The following is a 21,805-nucleotide window of genomic DNA, read 5'->3' as shown; positions in this document are numbered from 1 at the left end:
ATGGTTTATTACATTCCATTATTTATTCACTAATGCCATGCCACTTCAGCAAACAACTTGTCATTCATGTTTATCAAGTCAGAATATAGAACTGCTAAGCAGGCAGGGTGGGGGAAACAGATGGAAGATGGGTCAGGCAGGGTACTTTTTTAAACAATGTGAATTTTTGAATCATATGACTTTATTATCTAGTCAACAGACTAAATAAATTTAACATATTTTTAAGTCAATGCAAGTCTGTAAGACCAGGTTGTCAAGTTATTATTTGTTGTGGTTTAGTAGACATTTTTCTCTTTACCTCCATTTTTGGTATAAGTTTGTGTGAAATAACAAAAAAGGTTTTCAAAGTTTTGAGTTTTCTCAAGTAGCGAGTGATTGGTAGTACATCTATAATGCAGGCAGGTGTTTATACACTCAGTTAATCTTCACCAAAAAGGGTTAGGCAAACATACAAAGAATATATGAATCTACTAGTTGTCAACATTGGGTAAATAATTTGTGTGTGAATACCGGCCAAACCAAAATTACTGATAATTTAAAGAAAAACATGGAAAAGCACATTTTAAAATTTCATTATTTTACTATCAAAATTATACATAATTAGGCTTCCATTTCTTAACTTTGCAATTCTACCTGTTAGCTTGCCAGCATCTCAAATTCAACATACCCAGATTAACAAAAACTAAAAAGTTGGAAGGCCCATGTGTGTATGTGCCACAGTACCAAATGTGTCCTGCTCACTCTAGTCCCATCTCTCTGGGCCATGATGCACATTCACTCAAATTTAATTAATACTCTGCAACCTAGATTTCAAATAAAATGAGTAAAAAGTCCACAATGTTAATGCAACTTACACTTCAAATATCATAATTCTTCAATATATACACTGAAACAATGATTTATGATTATGTGCATAGTTTACCTGCAGCATTTTGATTATGAGGGTTTAATTAAAATAGGTATCTTTTTAAAATCTAAGAAATTAAAATTTTACTGATCTTCAAAAACCTATTTTATACATATTAATATGAAAAAAGAGCTGAACTTTTAAGCTCTTAGAGATTAAAAAAGACTCTATGTTTTCAAATTTTCCATTTAAATTATGACTAATAAAAACCAGTTTTATTCTCTAGCCAAGAACTTTTAAGTTAAACTGGTCTATATTATATATACCACCGTCCTATTTTCTACTGGTAGGTAACTCTCCTTTTTGCACTAATTGTGAAAAAAATTACTTATACGGTTGACCCTTGCACAATAGGGGTTTGAACTGCATGGGACCACTTATACATGTTTCCCCTCCCAATAAATATATTGCAAATTTTTGGAGATCTACAACAATCTGAAAAAACTTGCAGACAAATCATATAGCCTTGAAATATAAAAAAATTAAGAAAAAATATGTTATTAATCTATTTTATCATTTACTATCATAAAATATACACAAATCTATTATAAAAAGTTAAAATTTATCAAAACTTATGCACACACTTACAGACCAGACATGGCAACATTTGCAGTTGAGAGAAATGTAAACGTGAAGATTCAGTATTAAATCATAACTGCATAAATTAATTGCAGTACATACTCTACTACTGTAATAATTTCATAGCCATCTCCTATTGCTACTGTGGCGAGCTCAAGTATTGCAAGAATCCATTTAAAACACTGCGTTACGCCAAGTAAGCAGTTCGTTTCTCCAGTAAATTGCATATTGCGGTAAAAAGCCATTTCTTGAAGTTCTCCCGTATTTTTCACCATGTTTAGTGCAATACTATAAATCTTGAATAACATCGTGGGACCCACATGAAGTGCCACCAGTGATGCTGGAAGTACTCCCAAGAAGCAGAGAAAAGTCCTAAGAAAAAGCTGAATTGCTTGCTATGCACTGAAGATTGAGGTCACCAGCTGTGGTTGTCCTCCATTTCAGATAGAAGATTCATCTTGTAAACAGATGATGTAAAATTATGGTATCATTAAGTATAGTACAGTACTATAAATGCATTTAATATTTTTCTCTTTCTTATGATTTTCTTAATAACATGTTCTTTTCTCTACCTTACTTTATTGTAAGAATACAGTACATAATACATGTAACATACAAAGTATGTGTTACCTGATGGTTTATGTTACTGGTAAGGCTTCAGGTCAACCATAGGCTATTAATAGTTAAGTTTTGGGGGAGTCAAAAGTTATATGAAGATTTTCAACTGCATAGGGGATTGGCACCCCTAGCCCCCACATTGTTCAAGGGTCAACTATATTCTTAACCTTTTTTCCTCAAACATAACTTTCAACATATTTTAACCTTAGCTAAAGTTAGCATTCTTCTGGTTGACTTAGCACTATGTTCCTGGCCATCAACTCAAAAGTCAGCCATTGCTTCTTCAACTCCCTTATGTTCACAGACTAGCAGGCAGAACTCAGGAGTATACAGGGTATTACTCCCACTATTCCTTCCAGCCCACTTTTCCACAGCTTCACTGATTTCAAATCCGTGTCACTCAATAACTCTTTCTTTTAGTATTCACTTATTAAACTCCTGATCACAAAGATTACAGTACTCTGTCACCCCACCTCTTTTTCTATCCTGACCTACACATCATCCTCAATGAATGTAGCTCATAATTTACTGAGAACACTGAGGTCACCCAATATGAACACTCAAAATTCCCTTCTCCCATCTTAAAATCTCATCATACTCAGTAAGTATGTCTACTTGTTCAACAAGATTCCATTTTGGGCCTGTGCCCTATTAATTATCTTCTCTCTGGCATTGGCCATTACTCTCTCCACCTGTCTCCTCCTAACAATATGCTCAGGTAATCCTTATTCTTTATCCAAAACTAGTAAACAATTTAAAGACCAAACACTCATGCTCTCCCTGGATCTTGTCTAACTATCATCCCTTCTCTCTATAAACAGCAAATCTGTAGAAGCTTCTACTCCTAATCCAGAAAAATTGGTTATTATGAGGCTGATTTCCTAGTGGTAATTAACACTTCCTTAACACCTAATTTCCTACTGTTTTTCTAGTCCTATCCTGGCTGATCTTTTGGCAGCCATTCTCAAACTCCCTGCTTCTGTCATAGGACTTACTCTCTAAAGTTTCTTCTTACTCTTATAGGCTGTCTCTTCTCTTCTTGACCCAAAATGTAGGCATATCTCAAAAGTTTTGTCCCTTCTCTATGTCAATCCCATCTATTCCAGTATTTTAATTATTAATGTCAATCTTACACAATAACTTTGAAACCTGTCTCCCTCAATATGACTTTATTCTCAATTGTCAGTACAGAACTTCCAACATTTAGCTGGACATTTCTACCTAGAAATCTCAGAAATACTTAAAACATACATATCCAAAAATTGAAGCTTGTTTATATGGACCAAGCTCTCTTATTTGTGTCAATGATAGTCACTATTTTCTCCAGCACCCAAGCCCAAAATCAATTCTAATAACTACCACCACTACAGCTTATTGAGTTCTATGTTCTTTGCATTTTTCTAAATGTCTTTACAAATATATAATTTAATACTCGTAAAATCATATAAGGTGGGTATTATTGATAACACCACAGGATAAGGTCATATATCTTCATAAGTAATGGAACTAGATTTCATCCTAGCACCCAAACTCCAGAGCTTCCACTCAACCACTACAGTATCCTGCCATCTTCTTTCTGCTAGAGGAAGGACACAGAGCTGACAGATGGCAGTGATATACATGGGGTTATAGAAAAGAGAAGTGAGGGAACACCAGCACTATGGCAAAGGTCCAGGCAGCAGAGTGGAAGTAAGAGATACAGTCAGCATATTATTAATAATTACCCGACACATGTAGACATACATACACAAAGAATACACACAAAATGGGAAATAAACCAGAGATTAAGTTCATCTAGCATACCCATCTTTGATTCCTACACATCTATCCAGATTTTGACTCTGAAATACTCATAATATCAGTTCTGGTTTTCTGTGGCCTATTTCAGTTTTTTCCTGCAACACTGTGATAGCCAACTGATTATCAACCTTTTTTTTTTTTTTTTTTTTTTTTTTTTTTAAGACAGAGTCTCACTCTGTTGCCTGGGCTAGAGTGCTGTGGCATCGGCCTAGCTCACAGCAACCTCAAAAGTCCTGGGCTTAAGCAATCCTACTGCCTCAGCCTCCCGAGTAGCTGGGACTACAGGCATGCGCCACCATGCCTGGCTAACTTTTTCTATATATATTTTTAGTTGTCCAGCTAATTTCTTTCTATTTTAGTAGAGATAGGCTCTCGCTCTTGCTAAGGCTGGTCTCTAACTCCTGAGCTCAGACGATCCACCTGCCTCAGCCTCCCAGAGTGCTGGGATTATAGGCGTGAGCCACGGTGCCCTGGCCTGATTGTCAACCTTTATTTATTCTCCAATCTTTTATACCAACCACATTTGGATTGATTTTTCAAAAGTGTAAGATTAATCCCATTACAAACTAATCCAAAGTGTTAAATGATATCCTAGTGTCTACCCACAGAACACTATAATTCAATCACAATATAAATATACAGCCCCAACCTCTTTTTTCTTTCTTACCTCTCACGATTCCCTTGTATGTACTCTTACTTTTGGCCAAACTGAAGTATTTAATTTCCCCTAATTGTACTTTTTGGCTTCCCCTCTCTTTTAAAAATATGCTATCTTTTATCAGATTAAGCTATAAGGGCTACACAAGCAGCCACCTGTGAAGTTTTACGTATTTTCTAACACCTGAACTAATTTAGATAACACAATCACTTGATGCTGTAAGGTTTGATAAGCAGCCACCCGAAATGCAATTCGGACCAGGTACTTCTTGAGGGCTACTAGACATTTTCATTCTTGGAATGTCTGTTCAGATTTTGTATTGCATCTTCAATCATATATGATGACATTTTTACTGAATTACCTGTTTCCCACTGAAATTACCTGTTTCCCATTGAAATTTCTGAGTTGATTAGCATAGACCTGAATATCATTTTTACCATTGCCGCCACACTGTAGTTTTATCACCCTTCTCATACTTAACATTTCATTTTTGTTTTCCCTCTTTTCTTTTTCCTTGATTGGCTTTCAAAAAGATGTACCGATTTTATTGGTATTTTCATACAATCAGTGTTTGGATTTATTAGTTCAAATAGTTTACTATTTCCTAATTCATTAATTAATGTTTTTGCCTAATCCCTACTTATTATCCTCAATTCTAATATGAATTTATATTTCCTTACTCACTCAAAAATTATTTAAGAAAGTGGTTTTAAATTTCCATATAAATTTGAACTTCAACAAAAAACCCTCCAGTTCAATAGAACTGTAATCGAGGAATGGGGCTTATATATGTCTCCTCACAAGTGAGTTTTTTTGGTAGTTGACCTAATGAATAATTAATCTTGGTAACTGTTTTGTGAATGACAGAAAAAAAGAAATACACTTTATGGGCTAATTTTATTATATTATTCAAGTCACCTATATACAGTTGTATGTCGTTTAGGAGGAATGACATCTTTTGGGTGATTTGCTCATTGTATGAATATCATAGAGTGTACTTAACCCAAACCTAGATGGTATAGCCTGTTAACTCCTAGGCTACAAACCTGTACAACACATTACTATACTGAATACCGCAGATGACTGTAATACAATTGTAATATCTGTGTATCTAAACATAGAAAAGGAACATTAAAAATACAGTATAAGGGATAAAAAACAGTACACCTGTATAAGGTGTACTGTACACTTTTCATGAATGGAGCCTGCAGGACTGGAAGTTGCCCTGGTTAATTCAGTGAGTGAGTGGTGTGATTGAATGTGAAGACCTAGGACGCTACTGTCCACCACTGTACATTTTATATAAACATTGTACACTTAGGCTACACTAAACTTATTTTAAAATATTACTTTCTTCAATGATAAACTTAGCTTTCTGTAACATTTTTACAAAAAATTTTTTAATCCCTCTATACAGATTTTTCTATTTTTAATTTTTTTTTAACTTTTTAAACTTTTTTGTTAAAAACTAACACACAAACACACATATTAGACTAGGCCTATATAGGATCAGGATCATCATTATCACTGTCTTCCACCTCCACATCTTGTCCCACTGGAAGGTCTGCAGGGGCAATAACATGCATGGAGCTGTCATCTCCTATAACAACCATGACTACTTCTGTAATACCTACTGAAGGACCTGCCTGAGGCTATTTTATAGTTAACTTTTTTAATAAATAGAATGAGTACACGCTAAAATAACAATAAAGGTATATTAAATATGTAAACCAGCAACATATTCATTTAGTGTCATTATCAAGAATTATATACTATACATAATTGCAGTTGCTTTTCTTTTATGACTGGCAACCCAAGTTTGTTTACACCAGCATCACCACAAGCACATGAGTAATGTGTGGTACTATGACGTCATGACAGCTAGTCATGTCACTAGGTGATAGGAATATTTCAGCTTCATTATAATCTTATGGGAATACCATTGTATATGCAGTCTGACGTTGACACAAACATCACTGTGCCACACATGACTTTATTTTCTTACTTTTTGCCTTCTTGAAGTACATTAAAGATTCCTATCATTGCTTTTTTATCAATTTTTCCTCATTTCTTCCAGGTTTTGCTTAATAAATTTTGACATTATATTTAGCACATATAAGCTCATAACTGCTAAGTCTTCACATGGAACGTACCCTGTGTCAATATGAACTGACATTTTTGATCCAGTTTTATGCTTTAAATGCTACTCTGATACTGAGATCCTGTAATCTGCTTTTGAAATTTAAATTTGCTTGATATATCTTTAATCGACCATTTATTTTTAAGCTTGAATTGTTTTATGTAAATCTTATATATGATTAATCTCTTAAAAACAGAGACTCAAAGGTATAGCCTATAATATATCTTTCAGACCTAAAATATTGTCAGAATACTACCAGAACAGAATACTACCTTAATACCACGACACAAGATGTATAATGTTTTGTTCATATTCTGTACATCGATACTCTCAGATCATCTTCTCTAAAACAAATTCACAAACGAGATTCTCAGTTAAAGCAATTTTCTATTTCAGTAGACGTTCACTGGCACTTCTAAACTCAGAAATAATGTAGAAGATGTTTCAACATAATAGTGTTTGCTTGAAGCTTGGAAATCTACACTTCGGAATGATCACAGTAAGATTATTACAGGAAAGTAATTCAACAAGGGAAGAAATATGGCTCTTTGAAATGACTATTATTACAATTATAACATGTAACAGTAGTTACTATATATTAAGCTACTTGCCAACATTCTACAAAAATCCTTAATGCTGGCCGGGCACGGTGGCTCACGCCTGTAATTCTAGCTCTCTGGGAGGCCGAGGTGGGCGGATTGTTTGAGCTCAGGAGTTCGAAACCAGCCTGAGCAAGAGCGAGACCCCGTCTCTACCAAAATTAGAAAGAAATTAATTGGACAACTAAAAATATATATAGAAAAAAAATTAGCCGGGCATGGTGGCACATGCCTGTAGTCCCAGCTACTCGGGAGGCTGAGGCAGAAGGATCGCTTGAGCCCAGGAGTTTGAGGTTGCTATGAGCTAGGCTGATGCCATGGCACTCTAGCCCAGGCAACACAGTGAGACTCTGTCTCAAAAAAAAAAAAAAAATCCTTAATGCTCACAAAAAGATGTAAAGGGGGGAGGGAGGTAAAAACCTACAATGAACACTATTTAGGTGATAGACATACTGAAAGCCCCAACTTATGCATTATAAAAGGTATCCATGTAACAAAAACACTTGTATCTCCTTAATATTTTGAAATAAAAAATAAACTACAACTTTATAGGATAGATATTATCGCCTCTATTTTAAAGGTAAAAAAACAGTCCCACTGCACCTTAATTATCTTGCTCAAAACCAGGATCTGGATCTCAATGTGAATCTGAATCCAAAACGTTTTTAGTCAGGTGTCCTGGGTTTTACTAATAGCATGCACACTAACTATGTGATTTGAATGAAGTCAAAATCTCTGTAATCTCTTATTTTCTCTGTCTACAAAGAATCTCCAAAGTGTTACAATATTTCAGTTCTATGAAACTAATTATAACTATATATTAAATAGTTGTACATGCTCCACAGAATCCTTGAGTGTAAATGTGAAGCAGACAATGATACTTTTTTCTCTGACCAGCATCCTTTCCCCTCCTCGAGTTTTCTTTGGGAAGCTTAGCTATTATGCTCCCTATGCCTGGGGGTGTCAGACCCTACTCTTCAGCTTCAGGTACATGCCCTACTCAGAGAACTCCATTCCCTGGCCAGATGTTTGGTTCAGGAATGGGCATATTCCCCAATCCAGGGAAGTCAGGACTCAACCTACGAATTTTTGCTTAAATTGTAGCTCTCTTCCCATTGCAGTTGCTAAAATAGGTAGAATATAAACCTGAAGCTACTAGGAACCATACTTTGCCATTACTCCTGGAGAGCTTGTCTGAAAATAAAGTATATACAGAAGAGAAAGGGAGGGAAAGGAACGAAGAGAGAGAAAAAGAGAGATTCTTGGCACCTGTTGAGCATCTAGATCCAGACCAGAGCTTTTAGATTATGTTAGTCAATAAATGTCTCCTTTTGTATAAGCTACTTTGAGTTGAGTTTCTTTGACCTGAAACTGAAAAGTCCTCGCCGGTTATAAAGCAACTGCTTTTTTTTCTCTTTTATGTTTCTATTTCCACCTTGGGAACCAAAATAACAAAGAAAAATAATTTGGATAGAACATAGTACAGCAGAAGGAACAGTGGGTTTCAGGTTAAAAGGTGGGTTTTGAGTTATTACACTGACAAATTATATGACTTAGGACAGGTTGAACTTTGCAGATCTGTCTTATCAGTTATATTAGAATGGGTTTGAATTAAATTATAGCTACAATCCTTCAAGGCATAAAAGTTCTATAATTTATGAATCTATGGATTGGAATAACAGGCTTAAATAATGTGTACCAGAGCAACATAGTTTAGCACAGGAAAATTAATGTTAGGGAAAATTTTTAAAAGAGTAATTATAGCTTGTTTTAAATAAAGAAAGAAAATTTCATTAGGTTATAATATGGGGACATTTAGTAAACAGAATTTTTAAAATCTAAGATTAAAACATAAAAACTAATTCCCCAGAAAAACTAAATTTCCTTTTCTTGAAATCATTTAAAGTTAACATTTATTATTTCTAGAAGATTCAAGTCTTCATTAAACTCAATGAGCTCATATAGAGTTCATAATGTATTAAGAATTTTATCTCTAATAATTGATATGAAAACAAAGAAAAAGAAAATTGAAAGCTGCTCAAATTTTTTCCCCTAAAAGTTGAATCAAACTTTCTTCATAGTTTACTGTGAGTTATCTATTAAAATTCTGAAACATAAGTGCAGATGTAGACAGTGTGGAGCATAGCATTAGAAGGGAACAACCCCAGGAGTTTCCCTGCAGCATGCTTTCTTGAAGGGGGAAAAAAAAAACCATTGACAGCTTGCTTTTGAATAATTTGCCAAATGTTAATTAATAAAGCAAAAGTAATTGAATGGCTCCTAAGGAAGTGTAACCCAGTTGCTTTCTTGTAAATTATTGAAAAAAAGGTAGGAATCTTCCTTCCCACAAGCAGTTATCCCATTCTCAGAACATTTTTCTTTCTAGGATATATCAGTTGTTTAACTTCTCTGCAACATTCAAAATCTAAAGTATTATTTGGGCATTACTAATCCAATGCCACATTTTATGGTCAGTTTGCACCCATCACTCTGCCATCTAATTTGCACCATGTCTGCTGAAGGTATGTTAAGACTCTGAGACAGATTATTTTGAAGACAGCTTCTGCAAAGTCTACAGATTCTTCACCAAAACATGATGATTGCCTCCTCTCTCTTCAAAAATATGAAATAAAAATAAATAAGCAGAAAAAAGAGAGTCTGCTCCTGTATGTCACCAGAACACAATTTTCTTTCTTTCTTTCTTTATTTATTTATTTATTTTGAGACGGAGTCTCACTCTTTTGCCCGGGCTAGAGTGAGTGCCGTGGCGTCAGCCTAGCTCACAGCAACCTCAAACTCCTGGGCTCAAATGATCCTTCTGCCTCAGCCTCGTAGCTGGGACTACAGGCACGCGCCACCATGCCCGGCTAATTTTTTCTATATATTTTTTAGTTGGCCGATTAATTTCTTTCTAATTTTAGTAGAGGCGGGGTCTCGCTCTTGCTCAGGCTGGTCTCGAACTCCTGAGCTCAAACAATCCGCCCGCCTCGGCCTCCCAGAGAGCTAGGATTACAGGCGTGAGCCACCCCGCCCGGCCTCACAATTTTCTTTAGTTTCTTAATGTTTCTCTATAATTAAGCATACAAGCAAAATAATATTAAAGATAGTTCTAATAAAATTAAGCCCATATAAATTACAAAATGGATGAAATGTAAGCATCTCCTGTTACAGTGATTCACAATTACAAAAATGCAATTCCGCAAGCTGAACCTAAAAGGAAATATTGGCAAAAAGAAGATAAATCTATTACCAGATATTTCAAGAATAAAACTACTTTAGATAATCAATTATAAGATACTTCTCAGAAAGAATTCCACAGTTGTACAACAGCTTTACCATGCTTAGCTTTCTTATGATGAAATTAGTTATTCATCAAAGGTTAAAAATTCATGATTTTACCACTACTCTAACCATTAGGTAAACAAGTGGTATCTTTGAAAGTTTTAAGACAATTTAATTTCAAAGATTTTAAGGTAGGCTGCAGCATTATACTTACAAGACCAACAGCCTCAATATGCTCTCATTCTCTTTAAATCAGGGGTCATTAAATGCTTCAGCATCTGTAAAGGAGGGTATAAATTGAGGAGCCTTTCAATTTCATCAGCATTACATAGCCGTGCATGGGAGCTTGGCCCCATACAGAGATTAATTGTCCTAAAGTCTCTAAATTCTTTTGCAGTTCCAGGATTTGTGGACTTGATAGTGTATAAATAAACAGTGTATCAGGGGACTCAAATTTTACTCTGAATGCTGTTTTAACTACTTGGATAACATTGATTACAATACTTCACCTTTCTGGGCCTGTTTTATCATCTATAAAACAACAAATATTCCTGGGGGTGGAACCCCTCCACAGACTTTTATTCACAGTATCTAGTTTTCTAATGCTGTTTCAACCTAAAATGCAAATGCTACCATTTAGTAAAAAACAGTCAACAGTATCTGCTCATAAATTTCTTTTTGCCTTTTTAAATAAACATAGGGATAAAAGTAGGAACACATTAGAATACTCCTTTAGATCCTGTGAATAATTCTTTTAAAACATGGTCTAGGTATATTAATTAAGCATGAGCTAAGTACAGTAGTGATTTGACTCCAAAATGCTAAAAGTGATCAACTTCAGCTAAATTACTTAACTCTGAGTCTTAATATCATGTAACAGCTAAACACAACAATTTTACCAAATATATCCTTAACAGTATGTACAGATCTCCATTTTCTACTTACTATTAGCCCATTACCTTTCACCTGAGAGAGAGTCCAACCTATAAAGAGGATGGAAAACATACAGTGTCTAGCTAGAGCAGTTCTACTGAAGTAGGTACTGTTACATTTTACCACATGATACTATAGACGTTACATTCTATTTTCAAAAGAACCTCTCTTGCTGTCTTTTCACTTTGGCCCTATTTCACAACAAGATCCCATAGGACTTGTCATTTTATAAAATAGTTTCTCCTCATCTCTAGAGAGAAAGAGAATCGACAATATGATCAGACTGTGATGACTAGAATATCCTCCCACTGACAAATTAAAATATGCCCTCACTTTTTGATTTTGGAGACTGCTCTTGGATCTAATTTGAACTGGCAATAGGGAAAATGAAATATAATAAATTTTAAGTATTCTTGGGTTTTACTTTTACTCCTAAACATGATGAGATGGAATATCCCAAGTGTTTCTCATATGGCAAGTTCTCACAATCAGCACAGCATATAGCCAATTATTCTGAAGAAGCACCTGTATCAGACAGGGAGTGTATGCATGTGTGGGTAGGTGTGTGTAAGAGAGAGAGAGAGGAAGAAAAAGAGAACACATGTGAGAGTATAGTATAGCTTAGTTAGAAATGCCTAGACCATTACAAAAACCTTTATTTGCTGCAACTCAAAATCCTTGATTAACGCACCCTACCAAGTTATTGATTGTAACTCCAAACAGACAAAACAGAAAAGTCACACAGTTGAACCCATGGTGAAGGCAAGTATCTTAGAAATAGTCAAACATATTTGTAGCTTGGAACAGAAAAGTAAGACTGATGCAGTATTTTTATCAAATACTTTCATTCATTCCAAAAAAACTGACACTTAAAAAAAAAAATACTCTGGAGCAAGTCATAAAAAGATAGGAAGCACCCCTCTCTTCAAGCATATGACTTCTCAGTATAGCCAGCCACTAGTTTTCATCAAATGCATGCATGTGACACAATCAAAGAATAATTCTGATTTTGGAGTGCTTTTTAAAAACTTCAGGGAACACTGACATTTTCAAAATGGTGAAGTGTCTTTATCAAACAAACTTCGGAAGAAATCTCAGTATTCTGTAGACAGACAGTACACCTCAATGCCAGGCAACACATCTGGTTTGGGGGCACTGGTAGAGACAGAAGCTCTCCATGTCATTGTCACCCCTGCTTTCTTCATCAGTATAAAATGGGGTTCAAGACTCTATCATAAATCCTGAAAGAAATCTTATCTGCTGTTGTGAAAGTATTCTACTCGTTTAGGACTGTCAAACCTTGAATCATAGCCTGTGTAAGAGGATTTGTCACGAAAAATCTACTGTTGTGAAGTTGTCAAATTTATGACAGCCAAGACTTTCAATCAAGAGCTTCTCAAGAGGTTTTGTCAAGAAATGGGAGCGATTATGAAGTTCTTTGGTACACAGAAGTTCACTGGCTTTCAGAAGGCAAATTCTACAGCCCAATACTGCTGATCATTGGATAAAATACAAAGTCTTTTCAAATAATTTAACTCTTCAATCACTTCTCAGCATTTTGGCTAAGATCAAGTGTGAAGAGTTTAACTCTTCAACCTTAAATTAAAATGTGGAGTTATAATCCTTTCTTTGCTAACATAGCACCAATGATACAGATGTTGCTAAAAATCATCTCATTAACTTGAAGAAAATGATGCAATATGAATTTATCTGAAGAGTCTTAGAGAATTCTTATTTCTTGACACAAGCCTACTTTCAATGGGCAAAAGAATCTACACATTCCATTTACTCTTTCATTCTTTCATGAAATAGGGTTTTCAGCACTTGTTTTCACCAAAAACCAACTCAAAATTGATTGGATATCAAAGATGACAGAAAATTTGCAAAGTCAAAGGCAATGGTACAGTTTCAACTTGTTATTTTAAAAGTTAAATAATAGCTTTCATTAAAATTTACTATTGAGCAGAACTAAAGCTTAATTTTGGTTAATTTGTACCACTTAGATTTATTCATTGCTCTCAAGTAGTGGCCACTGGTTTCTGCATGAAAAAAATGTGACATAATTCTTATTAAGTTTCCCTTTACATTCTATGTTTAAAAAAATAGTTTCAGTGTAATAAATACTGCAAGCAAGATTGTATGTTTATGTACACCATGCATATTTTTGGTGGGAGAACATTTATAGCTTTCATCAGTTTTTTTTTTTTTTTTTTAATGAGACAGGGTCACCCTCTGTTGCCCAGGCTGCAGTATAGTGGCACAATCATAGCTCACTGTAACCTCAAACTCCTGGGCTCAAGTGATCCTCCTGCCTCAGCCTTCCAAGTAGCTAGGACTACAGGTACATGCCATCACACCTGGATAATTTTTAAATTTTTTGTAAAGACAGGGTCTCACTATGTTGCCCAGGCTAGTCTTGAACTCCTGGCCTCAAGTGATCCTCCCACCTCAGTCTCCTAAAGCACTGGGATTACGGGCATGAGCCACTCACTGTGCCAGGCCTTTTCATAAGATTTTTAAAAGGTATATAACACAGGGAGCTCAAGGACCCTAGCATAAGTCAAGTGTTCTGGCTCTACATTATACAATTTTTCTATTTTAGTAAAAAAATTTTTTTTACCCAATTTCTTTTCTATTAGCAAAATGTCTGTTGCTTATCAACCCAGTTTTAAATTTCTACCACTGCCTCTGCTACCGTATTTTAATTTTATCCTTTTCTCTATGCTTTTCTTCCCATCAATCTCTCTTCCCAGTGCTGTCCTGCATATATTCACTTACATGTAGGACAATTTACTTTCTATACTTCTAATCAGTAAAACCAATTGTTTCCCTCCAGATGATGACGAGATGAACCAAAGTAAACATCTTCAGATCCTCAGTTCTATAATTCATTCCAGTGCAATCATCCCAGGGTACAAACAATATGCAGAAATGTAGGCAATCTACTACAATTTTCAACATTTACCAAAATTACACACTAATATAAGATTCAATTTTGTAAACTATCTCCAATAACTACTACTTTGGCATCCTTATATATAATTCAAAAAAGTCACAAAGACAAATAAAGGGCTAGAAAACGAGATGAGGAAGGGGTAAAGGAACAAGTAATCAATGTAACTACAGAGCTTTCAATGATGGATATGTTCACGTTCATTTCTGGTGTGAAGTTGAATTAAGAAGAAATTAGCTTAATCTGGGGGAGAAACTTCCCGATTATAAAAATTACTAAAACTAGAAAAAATTTTTCACATAAAGTTATGATGTCTTCCTCCCCTAGAGCTCATGAGTTTTTCTATCTACCTGAAGTGTTTAGGTTTTGACCTTCTTAGAGATGGAGGAATGTACAATCTCTTTGCATTAAATGTTAACATGGTTTGCCATACTTACTATCCGAAGAAATAGATCCCTTGAAAATCACTGTGAAAGTTCTCCCATGAGTTTGCTTTTTGCTTTCAAACGTACTATACAAATTAATCATTAATTTTCAATATAGTCTTTAGTTTCCTGAATAATTAACCTTTGGTTAATCTAATTATAACTATATTTATGAATATTCATATGGAAAAATTTTTGTGTATTATAAAAGGCCTACACTTTATTTACTAGGTAACAGCATCTAAGTTTTTATCCAAAGGCATTCTATTCTCAAGCAAGCTTCAGAAATATCAAGCTTACTTTTGATTAATATGCTGCTTTTTAAAAATACTATTTTAGAAGGATTTTGTGAGACCAAATTTGCAACACAGTTAATGAGCAAGATTTGCTAGTATGATATGAAAATGGTAGCATGAACAGAAAAATGGAATGTATCAGGTGTTCACCCATATAAAAATTGAGGCAACTGATTAAAAAATTTAGAAGAAATAAGGATTAGCAATTATCTTTTTAAAATCTGTTTTCTAGGAACTGGGGGGTGGGGGAAGGGTGGGGCAATGGGGAAATGTTGCTCAAATGATACAAAGTTTCGTTAGACAAGATGAATAAGATCTAGAGATCTACTGAATAGCACAGTGACTATAGTTAATAATGTTTTTATTGTATACTTGAAAACTGAAGAGAGTAGGTCTTTAATGTTCTCACCACGGGTGCAGGGAGAGATGAGAACATTTATGTGAGGTGATGGCTAAGTAGCTTGATTGTGGTAATCATTTCACAATGTATAGATATATCAAAACATCACATTACACACTATAAATATATATAATTTTTATTTGTCAACTATATACCTCAATAAACTAAAGGAAAAAAACCCAAGAACAAAATCTCTTCCAATAAATTCTCAGATCCAGGAAAAGGAAAAAAAAAACATCAAATATAACTTACCTTTTTGTCTCTGGTCCTTACTTCCCCATAGAAATCTAGGGCCTCTTGTGCCTTTAAAAATTTGCCCCGATGTAATAAATATGCACAAATCATTACACCAGTTCGTCCCTTTCCAGCTTTACAGTGAATTGCTGCAACATGATTGTCATCTTCACTTAGCCATTGGTCAAGATCTTCACAAAAGGGTTTGATAAGTTCTAGCTGTGGTGGATTATGGTCTTCAAAAGGATACTGTGCAACTGTGGTAAAAAGATAACCTCAGAATAAGAAAAAAATCTCTCCTGAATTTTCAATTAAAAGTAGGTTAACTTCAGAAATGTTGCAAATAAACAGTGTGTATTTAAAAACTAGACTCCAGAGAAAAATAATTTACTGCCTATTAACTTTCTAATTTTTGAATAGAAAATATTGCCTCTCACTAACTCTTAAATGTAACCAGTAGACATGGAGGCCAAGTATTATTTCTGTACTTTATGTAGTAGGATAAATTTTGGGAATTTATACTATACAGAGAGGTAATACAGGTCAAAACACATCAGAGGTAGAGCTGAAGCCAAAATGAAATGTCACATGGACCTTTTGTCAAGATTCTCAATGCATTTTCTAACAAAAGGAACAATATTTATAATATTGCATCATCATAAAATATATTCCAAAGAAAGTATAGATTACTAATAGAATCAACTATGGAAAGAATTCCATTTCACATTCCACGACATAAAAATGCTAAGTGTGCTATTTAAAAGTGGTCCTGCAAATGTTAGTGTTATATACACATAACTTTTAAAGGCATTTACAAAAGAAACTGGAAAAAAATTACTTACAAAAAGTATACAATTGTAGTAAAGTTTATCAAATGAAGTTTCACGTCTTTTCACATGAATTATTAAGAATCCAAGACTTCTCTGTCCCCTATAGTCAGAGTTGAGGTTTTTTAAAATTTGTCTAAAAATAGGACTTTAGATATATCACCATTAAATTTTCTTAGTATCCATAATTGGTTCCACCTTATTAAGATCCTTAAAAATCCTGACTGATATCCAATGTACTAATTATACTCTGTTGTCTAAATATGGGAAAAGTGTGTCTTATATCATCAATAAACTCACACATAATGTGATACAGGATACAATCAATTAAGTACTTTGGTGTGACAGAAAAGCTCTTCTGGCAGACAAGGAGCACCATTATAGGCAGTCAGCAGGACAGCTTTCACTTAGTCATCTGCCTAACTGTGCTATCATTTCATCTTCATTTCGCCAGTGGCACACAAAAACATCCAGGAAAATCTGTTACATGTCTACTTAAAGCTAGATAAACCTCAACTAAAGGATGCTTTACCTAGTAAGCAATAGCCTAAATCCACCAAAAAAGGGGAATCATTCTTAGTGAATCTATATTAAATCTCAATTGTTAGTGATTTAGAATTCGCAAACCAACTGTTTGAAAGTCCACTCTAGATTTTCAGGAGGGATCGATAGCATATATGTCAATCAGTAGCTCATAGCACCTACTTTCTCTTTTTGACTATCATGCAACATCTGCCGAGCTTCTCAACTCTTCAGTTCTCTCATGGTTTCAGGGGTTCCACAAATACAAGTAGAAGTTTTTGCAGGCTCTGAGACAGAATTTACTTATGCCTAGGGTAGAACTCATTTAAAGCAGCTCCCTCCTCTCATCTATCAAGCTCCGCTTATCCAGATTTATTATACTCTTTCCCACCCTTGTACATCATTGCTCAACACAAAAGAGTTAAGTAGTTCTACTTTCTCTCTATAATCACTTACTATTACACCAAATGCCTCAAACAGTAGGTAAATGCTCTCCTTATTCTATTGTTAGTCTAGGAATTTCTCCTAATTCTTAGTCTATTTTGCATTTTAATCTTCCTGACGGTATTAATAGGTTTATGTGACACTTGTTTCTCAAGCAGAAGAGCAAAATTAATTTTTTCAAATTATCTAAGATTATTCTTAAGATAAATATCTCTATAATCTAGATGATTTGTTATTGTTATGACAGTAAGATATAGTCTATTGGTTTTAAGTTATACAACACACTACAGTACATTCATACCTACCTCTGCAGTTAAATTTGGCGGTGTCATAATGTCTTTCAGCACATCTAAAAGAAAAGTTTAAATGTGATATACAGTTACCTTTTGCACTTGGTGGGGGGAGATATCAAACTAAACAAACATTTCCTGAGCCTTTATAACGTGCCACACATTGTGCTATGTGTTTTATATTCACTATTTCATTTAATCCCAAGAATTCGATGAAGTAGATACTGTTATCCCCATTTTATAATTAAAGAAACTGAGTCTTAAAAGGTTAAGTGTATGCAAACAGAGTTTATATATTTGCTTACAAAACTTCTTATATAGCAGCTAAAGGTTTATGTTAAAAAGAAAAAAGAAACATGATGCTATTAACATGACATACTGCAAATTCAGCTGCATCCATACCTTCAAATTTCCTCTATGGAATTTTGCATGCTACTGGAACGTATTTTTCTTTTCTGTTTTTTTTTTTAGTACTTTGAGTTGCTGTTTTAAGGAATGTATTTTTCATTTCACAAGAAACTGAAAACAACTGACTATTTTCAACTATTATCTTTACCTCACAGTTGAGCATACTCAATTCTCAAACTATTCTTCAAAAATATATATGTTAAAAATAGTAAAAGCATAAGGGCAAAGGGATACTAATCTATTTTGACACAATGGTTACTAAATTTTTTAAAAACCAGATCTTTCTCCCTTTTGAAAAGCCAAAGTTCATCTTTTTCAATAATCTCTCAGGTTATAAATTTTAATTAAAGTGTAAAAGTAATGAAAATAAAATGAGTACAGAATAGTAAAATGATGACTTAGCATTACTAAAATATGCTAATATTTGTCCTTTTAATGATCATATGTTTGTTATTGTACACTGGCTTATTAATAATTAATAGGTCATGTTTACACATATTAAAAGGCATAGAAAGAGATCTCCTATCAGCTGTAGTCAGTAGCATCCTGGTAACTCCAACTACTAATGAAAACAAATTTTTTAAAAAGTTATTTAAAACAAAAACTTTGCATTTTAAAACAAATAAAGGACTGTAGCTCCTTAACCAATTTCAAAATTCCGGAAGTTCTAAACATCTAACATTTTCTCTAAGTTTATGGCGAACTCAATTGAAGCAGATCCTGATCTGAGATCGTGAGATTGTATATAAGTCTTTAACTAATACACTTAGAGTAAACCCGTTCCATTCTATGTACTGTTTATGTAATACAAAGTATATGCTTCTGCGTTACCTTTTTGAAAACTGAAAAATTCTGAATACTGAAACATGCCTGGCGCCCCAAGAGTTTCAAATAAGTGACTGTGGGCTTGTATTATAAATTTAGAAACTCTGAAAACATCTATATAATTCCTCTACTTTAAAGAGTTTCAAAACCAAATTTGAATGAAGGCTGAACTAATTATAAACAAACTGCAATCCACTGGTTTCTAACTGGCCAGACCTGAAATAAATCAACTTTCATATTATCACTCAAACCAAAATTTTTCCTTTTTAGTATAATTTAGTATATTAAGCTCTGTTAGAAAGAAAATTGATTTTTTAGTTATGACATATGCATATATTGCATCCTTGCAAAATAATTTCATACCCACTGATATGAAACATGAAAACATAACAAGAAGAGAACTGACCAAGAGAATAGTCACATTTTATACTTTCTTTGGTACAGATTAAAGAGGAAAATGGTCAATAGGTGAAGAATTCATAATGAAATATTTTATAAGGAGTGATATAAAGGCTTAGAGGGTAGGAGAGAGAAGTAGGGCTAGGAAACAATTTAATTAGCTGATCTTATGACAGCAGAACAGAAAATAAACAGTTTTGTGCTGCTTCAGCTCTCTAAAATTCCCATAGTTTCTCAGGGTCTCAGAACATTTGTTTTGACAAACACTGCTTAAGATCTCTTTCATAAAATGGTTCTCAAATATTACTGTTAAGAGAAATATCTGTGGAAATAACAACTATTAAGTGTCTACTAGATGCACACACCTGACAAAGGTGTTTTCATATTTTTGTTTCATCTTCACAAACATGATAATAGTTATTATTTTCCTCATTTCATATGAGAATGCTAAAATTTAGAAGAACACTTAAAAATTTGTCCCAAATCACAATATGTAAATCAAAGAACCAGAACTGAATGAAGCTCAGTATCTCTGATTACAAAAGTCAAACTTTTTCTACCACTGCTCCATAATTCCACTTATAATAAAATGTACAAAAGTTTTAAATACAAAAGCAATAATAAATGTTTTTCAAAGCCAGCTTTCCTAGCAATAATTGTCGCAAAAGACAGAACCAACAGCGACAGTAAAAAAACAAGAAAAAGTTACGAAAATCTTTACAGGTTAAGCATAGGGAATGTGGGAGTGTGTATGCTGGGACTGGCAGGGATAAATGTGTTCAGGGAAGGAGCTGGCAGGGTAAGGATGAAGACTTTCTTAATTAAAATCTTCTCTGATGAATAAATGTCCTCCTTACACTTACACACACACACACACAGTTTCTTTTAAATTTTTTGTAATATGTTAGTCATAACTACGTCTCTCAACAAACTGAAATTAAAGACACACAAATAGCAAATGTGGTTTAACCATTTAAATTTAACCATTTATATTTCCTTATAACTAAAATTCAACTTAAAAGATACTACTTTTTTTCATCATTATCTCATACTGGCTTATATGAGACAAGAGAAATGAAGAAGCATTGAAAAGGAGTTTTTATGAAGCAGTAGACAAAGTAAAGAAAGGGATGAGATTAATGGGAAAAGCTTCCAGAGAAGTAAGACTTGTAGACTTGCCATAGAATTAGCTAGGTAAGTAGGTTTCCTCTTTGCTCTCTTCAATGAAGCTATCCCTATCTTACAAAAGAAAACTTAATAGATAAAAATTAGTAACAACTAAAGGTTTACCACAAAATGATAAAGTATATCAAATAGAATATGCAGTGAAGTATAGTAAATACCTTTCAAAAATTAGTAACCAGTATACACTTTACTTTCCCAAAAGCAACAATTACATATGCCTTTATTCCCTACCTGCCCTCCTTCCTGCATCCCTTCCAGAGTACAGATTATATGAAAGAAACAAAAATGAAATATACATGCACAAAACAAATTGATTAATTTAACTAAGCATTGGTATGCCTGAATTTGGTTAATGCTATGAGACTAATTGTGCCCTTTCTTAAATGCCTGAAAAAATACAGAGATATAAACAGATAGAGTTTAATTATTAGAAAGTCCAAATTAAGAACTCTTCTTCATCCATGTATATCATAATTCCTATGAAAGGTTTAACATACTATTAATTATGGGTATGCCTAGTACAAATATTTTCAGATCTTCAAATTTATATATGTTTGCAAAGATATATACATCACATGTAATTATTATCCTAAAAATAAAAAAAAAAAAAAACAGAAACACCTGATGCTTGCCAGACTCACCCAGAACAAGAAATATAAACAAGAGCAGAAAGAAGGTAGAGAAGATGGGAAAGTGACATTAGAAATCAAAACATGCTACAACTTGGTGGTTCTAGAAACTTCTGATGTCAGTAAAATTTGGGGAAGTTAAAACAAATAAAACAAAATACAACAAACAAACAAAAAACCCAAAGGGAACACTGGCATAAACAGTCGATGGTCTACTACCATATGTACCTGTGTGACCTTGTTTAACTCACTTAACTTCTCTAGGCCTCAGATTCCTCATCTGTAAAATGAGAAGGTTGGACTAAATCTCTGTCAGGTACTTTCCAGTTCTGAAAGTCTATGATTCCACGTGGGGAAAGTGTGTTAAAATATATACATTAAAAGCTATTCTCAACTACTAAAGAGACAGTTCATAAACTTGGGAGTCCAATGTCTGGAAATACAAAAACAAA

At 34.0% G+C, this 21,805-nt stretch overlaps 1 protein-coding gene across 1 annotated transcript in view; it reads right to left on the bottom strand.

Annotated features, from left to right (window-relative positions):
* Positions 1–21,805, bottom strand: part of PTEN (phosphatase and tensin homolog) — a 90,745-nt gene that overhangs the window by 14,183 nt on the left and 54,757 nt on the right. Inside the window, exons 4-5 of the mRNA XM_012659721.1 lie at positions 17,923–17,966; positions 15,843–16,081 (exon numbers count right to left, since the gene is read on the bottom strand). Of these exons, the coding sequence (XP_012515175.1) occupies positions 15,843–16,081; positions 17,923–17,966 (283 nt within the window). The remainder of the gene's footprint in view (positions 1–15,842; positions 16,082–17,922; positions 17,967–21,805) is intronic.

This window comes from Propithecus coquereli, unplaced genomic scaffold (genome assembly GCF_000956105.1).
Source record: "Propithecus coquereli isolate 6110/MARCELLA unplaced genomic scaffold, Pcoq_1.0 Scaffold63, whole genome shotgun sequence".
Classification (NCBI taxonomy): domain Eukaryota; kingdom Metazoa; phylum Chordata; class Mammalia; order Primates; family Indriidae; genus Propithecus; species Propithecus coquereli.
This window is presented reverse-complemented; position numbering and strand designations above follow the sequence as displayed.